Raw genomic sequence first — 11,103 nt, 5'->3', positions numbered from 1 at the left:
TTAACGGTCACAATGTATGCTAAGGTGGGTCAGGGCTTGGTTTATATACGAGCATTAATACGTGACGTGATGGCAGAATGCGCCGGAGTACTATCTTCGGCGATATTATGAGGGAGTAGGTACTCGGTAAGCCCTGGTTCACGTTAATTGTGCTCGTAAGTGACATGGTATTGGAAAACTATCACTTCATAATAGCTGGTGACTTCGATGGTTATAGAGAATTATTTAAAATTATATATGTTGTTTTTGGCAGAAACATTTATACAATGATTATTTTATAATTACTTGATACAGCAAGTAAATAAACATTAACTATCTTTTAATTTAAGTTCGAAATTGAAATATAAAATTAATAGGCACGTTACAACACAGACAATAAATCTATTGGTCCTTCCTTTAGTGCTGCTTCTGAGAATTATAAATATATATATTTGAGAATTAGAATATATTACCATTATTGTCAAATACATGCAATATTATTCCTAATAAAAAAGGAACAATTCTATATGTAATACGTAAGCTCAATTTTAAAATATAGTGTAATACTTTAGTTGAAATTCGACATATAAAGATATATAAGGCTTTTAAAGCTCAAAATTTATGTATAATGTCCCTATGGTAATAAATATAAAAACAGAATTGCAGCTTCTAAAACCACAATATACAAATACACCTGCTTCATAATAGTTTCAAAACGAACGACAAAATACTTAGAGACGCTTGTGAAACAAAAAATCAAATCTAAATGACAATTTAAATTATTTTTTAATTCTATTCTATATTTATTTTCTATAGCTCTTTTGATAATAATGGATTAAACTGTGATTTAACACCTATTATCAGAAATTAAATTATTTATTGTATCATCTTAGATTAAGTAAAATTGTAGTTGACCTGAGTTACATAAACCCCTGTATTTTTCAGTTTCCCCCATTTGCAATATTAGCATGGAGTTAATTTACTGCATAAATTAACTGAATCCATACTAATATTGCAAATGAGAAACTGTACCTGTGTATACATCAGTTTATTACCTACCTTTTCAGGATTAACGACGATTCAAAAAATAATTATTATAAAAATAATCTGTATCACTATCTTTTATCTCAACAAAAAAGACATCGTAGAGTGAAACAGTTATTTTCATTCATATGTCCACTCTAAATCTGTAAGGAATTGAACGTAATGCCACTGTAATATAAATAGTTAGGATGCAAAGTGCAAAGATCCCAAAATACAGTTTACGTAACAATGCAAGGTCATTAAAATTTTATGACCGTTCTATAGCCACAGTTATACAAGTTCGCTTCTTAGTTCATGACGATTTCTTATTTATTCTTTTGCTTCACATTTATTGTCATAAGCTCTTTGTAATGTGCGCTTTTTTGCGCACTTTCGCTGAAAAACATCACATTTTGCTATAATTTATGAACATTAAGTCAGGACTTCTCATTTAGATAAAATTCACGCTTGAAATTCGCACTGCTCGACTATCAATACAGTTAGTCGGGTCTTACATGAATAATTAAATTGTAACCACGCCCATGACGCCAGAATGGGTGAAGTGAATATTTTGTTTAACATTTTTTGATATAACCACCTTATGCAAGGGGCAACTAGCATATAGTCGCTAGTTGCCATATGTATGTATAGACATATGAACAACACTATATTAGATTATATATATTTAAGTTTGTTATTGTCCAATCTTGTTATTGTCAATTTTTATATTTACTTTGTTAGTTGTCTCATTCATTAGTTTTAAATTATATTATTGTATGGGCAACAGTTGTATTGTGTGAAAAGTTTTTGTTTGAGATAAATAAAGATTATTATTATTATTATTACTACGAAGAGATATGACGCCCAGGAACCTATCCAAAGGATTTAATTTCACTGTCATATCGCACCCTTCAACCAATCAGTTACACAGAAATGGAAAAGACTACCTACATGATCACATGATGTCCGTGATTCTGCTTATAGGCAACTGTTACCATTTACCATCTGGTGGGCCCTGATTTGTAATTCCTATTATTTTACTATTAATTATTAATTAGGTTAGTTGTCTAGCACCTACAACACAAGCTATTTTTAGTATGAAACTAGATGGCTCTGTGTAAATAGTCCAAAGTTTATATATTGTATGTATACTGTAAATACTGTAATATACCTATATAATCTACTACACTTTAGCACCGACGAATGGAACTAATAACAAATTAAGTTAGTCTAAGATTTACGTATAGTTTGTGTATGCCGGATGAAATCGACTAGATTTTATAGGATTTATTAATAAGAGAAGATACACACGAACTGACGTTAAAAATATTTTTTATTATTTCACTATATTTTTTACATTGACAAAACTGTGTAGTCAAAATACAATTATATGCACCACTATGTTCATTCAACAGTGTTTACGTAGTACAGTGACATCATCGTGATGAAGATTTAGAAATGCCTCGTGACATTCGTGACATGGCCCATACGTCATAAAATTTAAATTTTGTGCCGAATGATGCATTATGATTAACGCCAATGATAATTTCGTTTTAGTCAACATCAAAAAGAAAGGCTTTCTCAATTATACTGTGTCACTGTCGTTTTAGAACCATTCATTATTTATTTCTATATCTTTACAAAGTATAATTTCAAAAGAGTTAGTGGTTGCACTAATAAAAACAATTAAAACTGATATGTAACAATAACAAACTGATTTTACCTAAATGTCGTTTGGCTATAGTTAGTAATTCGTTTTATGACAATTCCGTAAGGTTTTACAACAAAATGCCAAAGTCTATTATAAATCTGCCAGAAAAAAAGATTTAAATGTTATATAAAACACTTCCTTTGCAAAAAAAGCTTACTATAAAATTAAAGAATTCGTTAATGATAATAATGTTTTTATAGAAAAACTTAAACTCCACTGACAATATTATCTGATTACACTAATAATGATTGCGTAGCGATTTCTATGTTGATTATCGCATGCCTCTTACTTGTTATACTGTAATTATTTATATAAAAAAAACATCTATCAAAAAGAGCAACACACAAGTTTCTTTCTTTTTCTTCTTGTGATGAATCTGCATCCCGAATAAGTGGTAGAATCAAAATATGACAATTGAAATGTGCTACAAGCACGTAAGTTTATTCGAATAAAGATTATTTCTTCTAATTATTTCTATAAAATGAAATCACTGTTGAATGAGCATAGAGGTTCATATGCATAATTGTATTTGTCTAATATATTTTGTCATTGTAAAAAATATATATTAATAAATTAAAATTACGTTTAACATTATGTCGTTCGTATTTTATTAAAAAAATATCCTTTAAAATCTTATTCATATCCCTCGAAATATCTTCCAATTCCTATTGAATCGCTTCCGCTTAGATCTTGTAAACTGCACTACGGATTTTAATGCAGTTTTAAGCTCCATAGAGTGATTGAAGGGGAAGGTTTACATGTACGCCTGTACGAAGTTTACCAATAAATAGACACCTGATATACATTGGACCCAGCACTAGGGGAACCTGTATCGCGGAAGTCTACAAGGAACGTCGCTATAAGAGTGTGCTCTATTTTTAATTGTCACTTTTTGTCAAAGCAAAAGAAAGTGACACCAGTAAACACCAAGATAAATATATTGTTCACATTTCTTACGTAATACAGGGCACATTTCATTATGTTTGACATTCCACTCACACATTAGCGAGTGAAAGATGTCGGTGCAAAACGGATGCGTGGACGCGTGAGTTGGTTTATAAAAATATGAAGACTATGGTACTGGCAGTCTAAGGTGGTAGCTTTATGGTATGTATAACAGCTGATTTATTGCTTGCTCTTAATTAGGTCTGGCAGAACTAATTGTGTCGATGCTTTAGGTATGTGTGCAATTTAAAACGATATTGTGTCTTTTCCATTTTTTAAAGTATACGATCTCGGTGGTTTAGAGGTTTAGCGGCGTCTTACAGCAGTGATACGGAAATGTTTTGGAAAGGAATATGATCTTTTCCTAAATCTTTATAAATATATACCCATAATGTTTAAAAATGCATTATTATATTATAACTATTCCAGACAGAAAACAGAACGTATTATTCCCAAACTAAATATTGTAAACATCGCTTTCAGTAACGAGGTTTACAATCCACAAAACTTTTATTTGTTTATAGGCTGTCTTAGACAGTTGTTCTTTTAACGAAGAAAATAATAAATATCCAGAGTAAACATGTGTACTGGAAAGGAAGACAATATTAATGATGAAGAATATCCTCCACAATACGCTTCCCTTCTGATAAACATCGTGGTTAGCTCGTGGTGAATTCATCGTGATGGACTTTTGGCGAACAATATATCTATTATTATTTATCATTATTATTTGGGCTGCACAAGTTATACAACTAACGAACATTCAGACTCTTGTTCATCATTCCAACATCTTTACATACACTGCTTGAAACAAAGTCGACTGTCTGTTCGTTTACCTATATCTTTTAAATTACGCAACGGATTTTATGCAGTTTTCAGCAATAGATAGAGTGATTCAAGAGGAAGGTTTATATACCTATATATAATACATGCGTGTTATAGGTAGTATAGAAATATAATAGTATAGTAAATTCAAAGATTTGTAATATATCCTTGCGCAGTGTAGACACATTTTATAGTAATTAATTAAAGTAGGAAACTAAATATATTAAATCCTTGCATGATACCTACCTACTCTTTGATAGTGATCTTGAAGATTGAAATCTTCAACTATAGACAGTCGGATGTACATTTCATTATAAAAGAGTTGCAACACACATTCGGCCGCTTAATTGATATAACGCCAAAGTATGTATTACGTGTTTAATATTCAATGGACACCCGAAGCGAAATCGTCCTGAATAGTTCTCATCGGCAGCCGATGGATATGCAATAATAGTTTTGATTTCTATCTTTTTTTATGAATTGTTAACGAAAGTGTAGCACCATTTATATTTTAGTCAACTTTTCAGAAGTCACTAAGGTCACGTTATCTATATATATACTTATATACTGTTTTAAGTTTGACGCGGTCATTATTTATAAATATAATTATATAGTATAAAGGTCCCTCATGGGACCACAAAAATAAATCGTGGTAAGATGCCGTGATTTATTAATTATACTTATATATATCTATATATATATATATATATATATATATTTAGATACAATATAAGATATCAACTAATATAGAAAGTCTTGAATCTCAATGTTTCTTATCGAACTTCTCCGAAACGATTTGTCCTATATTTATAAAAAATTTTGGCGTATAAATTAATTATTGAGTAGTAAATAATAATAGTAATAAATTATTGAATAGGTAGTGGCCTATTTTTTATACCACTAGGTGATAAGGGTGGCACTATCCTAATATAATTTATATGCCAAAAACCACATTCACCGGATCAGCTAGTAATTAACAAACATGACATATTTAATTTAGTTATTTCCGTTGAAGATCGTGCCTTGGAAGAGGCCTATGTATGTCCAGCAGTAGATTGTAGTGGGCTGATGATGATTCCTGTTGCCTTATCCGTATTAATGGCTAATGTCTATGATCTTATTTTTAACCAATAAATCTTCAAATTAGGTAAATAACAAAACTAAATTATGAATTAGGCATCCGACGTCCATATTAACAGGGTAAAATACTATTGATCTTATTGGCTACTCGGAGTTCTAAGAATTTAATTACTTAGTTTCGATGGACACGGGTTTCAATTTCGCAGGATACAAGTATTTGTAATATACCAACATGCATAGAGATATAATCTCGACAAAAGATAAGTACCTACACAACACCAAATAAGATGATTGATGACTGAGTGAATCAAATGAGATCCTCTGCAGTCGTACGATTCGTAACGCAGATATGACATAATAATAGGTAAGCAACTGTATTTATTACTTTTAGTCAATGAGAATGTGCTATTTTATAAATCAACTAACAGTAACCAAAAGACCGATGACTCTAGCTGTAGCAATTTTGATATTTAAACAGGCTTGAATGAACAACCAAAGCAATGCATAATTAATTCAAGTATACAAGTTATACACCACGGTTATATCTTTATTTATTAGCATTTCACCACTAAATCCTAATAAATAAAGGTTAAAAACATACACACTAATTAGTAAAGAATAGTAATCTCTTTAGAGTATTATGTTCCTTGACAGTAATAGTATAGTAGATACCATTTTAAAACCAATCTTGTTTTAAATTCTATTGATCGGCAACCACAGATATATTACATTTGCCTTGTTTGCTTATCTATGGTTCTTAGTGTAAGCGACAGAAGTGAACTGACAGTAGTTGTCAATCAGTACTGTCATTCACGCACGCTGACGTATATACGTATCGCAGGCGGCAGGTCGCTCTCTCTAGTCTCTATCCCTTTATTTTTTTAGCCTGAAATCTTAAGAATATTGCTAAATAAAAAATCTATTGACATTATATTGTGATTAACCAATACGCAGAAATTATTATGTATTCTTAACAATTGTGTAGCCTTCGAGATTTCGCATAAACTTGGACTTTGACTTAGAAGATAGTAGCAATGGCAAACAATCGTATACCTTCTGGCCCTAATACGCCTGGAAGCCAGCAAACACCCACACAGCAAGGTATAAAGATATTTATCCAGAGAGATTATTCAGAAGGCACATCGGTCAAATTTCAAACGAGATTTCCCCCTGAACTGGAAGATAGAGTAAGTGAAACTGCTTATTTCTTGTACGGTTTGTTTATAGTTGTTTGCGCGAGTAGTGGTCATGTATGGATGTGTCTATGTAACTGAATCTTGTTTATGATTTGTAAGATCATTGTTGTGGTAATGTAATTTAAGAATTTTAACACTAATACATTTATATATGTAATTAATAGAAGTTAATTAAAAGTAGGTGTGGCATGTATTCAAAGATTGTGCAATTAAATTGCTATGGGAAACATGGTGTGAATGTATGTGACCTAATTAAGATTGTATTTTGTTGTTACCACTCTATGTTATTGTTTAACTAAATAAAAAAAAGTGTAGATAAAGTGAAATTTATTTGTTTAACTGTATGTTTATAATTAGTGGAGAGAATAATGTGTCAATCTCTTTTTATAGACAGTATGCAGTCATTAGTCAGTTAGTCAGTATTATATAAATAAATGCAATAGTAAGAGAATGCTAAACTTATGTATTTTGACATTATCTTTGTTTTGATTGATATTTATTTTTATATACTTACAGATAGATAGACAATCATTCGAATACACAATGGAAAGGTTGAATGAACATTTTGAGATGGCAGAGAATGCTGACTGCAGTACTTATTGTGAGGGATGCTTAGCTTGTCTTACCGCTTATTTCATCTACATTTGTACAGAAACACATTATGAAAAGGTAATAAATTTATTTACATATTTAATACATTGAATACAGGGAAGAGGATTATTAGTATTGTATTATACCACTACATATCCTATGTGGTTGTAAATATCTCCTTTAGAGGGTATACACTATCCTTCAGTTCTACTCCCTCACGGGTCTGGGCAGCAAACTTTGAAAAAGTGAGAGCACAACAGATCTAGGCAGGTCTCAGTGTCACAGGTTGTAGCACCCGACAATAGCCCAAAACCACCATAAAAATAGTATTGTAGTAGACCAATAACCCAATTAGTATCAAGGTCACACTATAGCATATGGTGATAAATTTGCCAATTATTTGTATGGTGTTAGCTGGACACTATGTCAAGATGGAGATGTCATGTATGGAAGAATGATGTAAATGTAGACATCAATTCAGTTGCTGTTATCCATATTTAAAAAATATATTATAAATACAATGGTGTGTCTGTTTGTCTGTCCGTTTGTTGCATAAACAGCTGATTAGGCAACAAATAATCTCTGAGAAACTTATTATTTCATTAAGGGCTGAATGGTCAGCCAATCATTCAGCTGTAAATAATTCTTTTTAATGAAATTTCAGCATGATTATGATTGTAGAGGATGAATATAGGAAATTATCTACGTTCATTCATCATATAATAGTAATTGTAAACAATATTAGTTTTCAAAAAATATAGCTGAGGAATTCAGGGGCATCAGTCTGTAGTCTATAATTATGGTAGTACATTATACTCCTTAAATAATATTCATAGAGACTATGGGAACAGCTTTATCTTTTTTATCTTGTAGTGCCCTACATAGGATTAGATAAAATATTATCAGAATGCTAACCTATAGAAAATTGTGATAATAGAAGTAATCATCATCTTTATTGTATCAGGCTAAGGATCTTTAACAATTGAATGGATTGTATAGCTATTCTAGATGATTGATAACAAATTAGATGTTACTAAAACTCGGTAATAGGTGCATCCTTTACCACATTGGATTTCAATATACCAGCTAAATGACTTTTAAGTATTCCTTGATGTTGACAATGCTTCTGACTACCACATCTGGAACCAATAATATAGCGCATATTATTATCATCAATATTGATACCGTCTTGTGGTTTCTAGAAAAAGATGCTCAAGTTATTTATTTTAATAACAGACACAACGAGTGGTTGTACACTTGGTAGAACAGGAGGGAGCACTTTAACATCATCATTTGCAAAAATAAATAGTATTGTTTAAATATTAAACATTTAAGCAGAGGTAGTAGGTAATTAGTACCCATAGTACACCATACTAACTGTCGTGATTAATTGGTAAATTTAAAATGATAATCTAATTAGCCTGCCTTCACGAGCCTCGCCAGTATGTATCGTTAATACAAAGGGCTTAAAGAGTTGCCATCCATATTTATTAAAAAAAAGCAGTGCTTAGTTTGGAATTGGATGACGCTGTACGATGGTTAAAGATTAAATTTATTTATAGCAGGTTTTATTTGTAATTTCAGCACTTAAGAAAAGTCTCCAAATTCATAGCGACACAAAACGAAAGGGTCTACAATCCACGAGGAGTGCATATAACGGATCCTATACTGAGAGGATTGAGGGTTATAGAGATCACAGTGATAGACCTGCCGAATTGTCAGAGCCCAACGGGTAATTCCACAAACACACAGATGCGACATACTTGACCACCACACGAGAATAGGGAGTTTTTCATGTAACAATCACGGTATTGGTTCTAAACAAATTAAATTAATAAATTGATGAACGACTGAGGGTTGAATATTGACGCGAGCTCGCCTTATGTATTTGTATAGTGTAGATTTGAATGATGTTTTAGGGTTAAATACTGATGCGGGATTGACTCGTATATTTTAGGCTTGAGTACTAAGATAAGCGAGTTCGCCTCAATATATATATTGTAATAATAATCTCGAGATCGATACAGTAAAAAAATAATTGATTTTGACAAACAAACGATTTTTTTGTAACTATTGTACTGCTGTTGCCGCAGCTAGCCTTCACAGCTTCACCGAACAATAGGCCCAAGTGCAGATGGCACTCCAAACCCGCGGAGGTACTCATGGAGCGGCTGAAGGTCAACTCCAACTGTTCTGCCGCACAATATAATCCGCAGTTAGTCGGGAGGAATAGTTTTGTTAAGATTTTTAGTAGTGTTGCACAAAACAGGTTGCTTTATATATTAAAATTCACAATAATATTATCACTTAATGTTCACATGAGATATGTATTGTAGAATTTAAAAAAATACGTTTTTGATATTACTTTATGACATTCCTAGTGGTTGGATATTATACTATGTTTTATTTAATGGATGCTGATGATAATATTTTGCTATTTCTAAAGTCTGTATTCCAGTAAACAATTGCTAGGAAATTTACCTTTTGAATGCTATGCTAATATTTAAACCTATGTACAATTTAAATGATTGTGAATATATGCATGATAATAAATAATAACGTCGCATACTAGCTTTTAATGTACATTGAAATCTGTGTCGTATAGATCTCGAGATAAAACTGATAGTGGGTTTTCCTTACGAGGAATTGTACTCAACTCCCAGTCTCATCAAACCAATTATATGGTTTGATTTTAAGTATTTCAATATGACCCTTATAATAAATGTAGAATTGTACATTGTATTTTAAATTAAAAATAATTAACATGTCATATCAAATACTTAAAATCGACCGAGTTTAGATACCTATAAGATTGTTATTGTAATAAAATATTTTATAAATTTTGTACCCAAATCAAATAGTATTTTGTTAGTATCCATAATTTTCCATTTAATTATAAAGTTATAGCAACGTAATTGTAATATGGTTTGTGATAACATGTGTATCGAGGTGCTTACAGATTTTGTCTATAAAAAAATATATCCACTAAAACGATTTCAGAATAGCAGCTATTATTTTATATTTTATATTGTGAATTAGTCAATCAAAAGTATTCAACTTGGTAGTTACGTTTTAAATTCATATTTATTGTTAAATATGATACAATTGTATTTCGAATTGTATTTATGTTAGAGTATATGGTAGTTTTTTAAATTATACTCCAAGTATAAAACAGGATTGAAATATTGAAACTTTAATCTGTATACTTATTTCTAAATTAAAAAGTTTGTGAATATAATAATATTTCAGAATTTTTAATCAATATGAAATACTTAATGAATCAACGTGTAATGAAATTACACTAAATGTAAATAATTTTTAATACCTTATGGAAGTAATTGGGTCGATTTCGAAATATTATTCTCTGTCTATTTTTTAATTTATTATTCATTCATTTGGAAAAATAATTAAAGACATAGATAGCAAATAATCAGTCTCGCCACACTATAAAATAAATTATATATTCAAAAGTGCAATAAAAAATATTTATAATAATAAAATGTCTAATTCTCACGTTACCATTAAAAATGGAGAGATAGATTTAGATAGTAATTTTTCATAATCGGCCTCTACATAAGATTTATCACTGCCCTCGAATTTTTATATTTTCTTTAATTGTATATACCTATAAAAATAGTAAGTATGTAAGCACCATTTGTGAGTGTAATAACTATAAAGTGTTTCGACAAATTACTGCGCTATAACAATTTAACTATTCATAATTTTCTAATGAGTTTATGAGCTAGATTATTT

At 30.7% G+C, this 11,103-nt stretch overlaps 1 protein-coding gene across 1 annotated transcript; it reads left to right on the top strand.

Annotated features, from left to right (window-relative positions):
- The first annotated feature begins 6,407 nt into the window (after positions 1 to 6,407).
- On the top strand, positions 6,408 to 9,179 carry LOC131845505 (golgin subfamily A member 7). Its single transcript, XM_059194573.1, has 3 exons — positions 6,408 to 6,750; positions 7,276 to 7,428; positions 8,935 to 9,179. The coding sequence occupies exons 1-3, from the start codon at positions 6,598 to 6,600 to the stop codon at positions 9,115 to 9,117; spliced, it is 489 nt and encodes a 162-aa protein (XP_059050556.1). The 5' UTR covers positions 6,408 to 6,597; the 3' UTR covers positions 9,118 to 9,179.
- The last annotated feature ends 1,924 nt before the right edge of the window (positions 9,180 to 11,103 follow it).

Source organism: Achroia grisella, unplaced genomic scaffold (assembly GCF_030625045.1).
Source record: "Achroia grisella isolate CSIRO2021 unplaced genomic scaffold, CSIRO_AGI_Agris_v1 utg474, whole genome shotgun sequence".
NCBI lineage: Eukaryota > Metazoa > Arthropoda > Insecta > Lepidoptera > Pyralidae > Achroia > Achroia grisella.
The sequence above is the reverse complement of the archived record's forward strand: the minus strand, read 5'-3'. Positions and strand labels throughout refer to the sequence as shown.

What these genes read in the sequence shown, in the direction of transcription:
- LOC131845505 (XM_059194573.1), top strand. Translation starts at nt 6,598, where the DNA reads ATGGCAAACAATCGTATACCTTCTGGCCCTAATACGCCTGGAAGCCAG. An exon ending in CCCCTGAACTGGAAGATAGA is followed by an intron (nt 6,751 to 7,275) that starts GTAAGTGAAACT and finishes ATATACTTACAG; the next exon opens with ATAGATAGACAATCATTCGA. An exon ending in CAGAAACACATTATGAAAAG is followed by an intron (nt 7,429 to 8,934) that starts GTAATAAATTTA and finishes TTGTAATTTCAG; the next exon opens with CACTTAAGAAAAGTCTCCAA.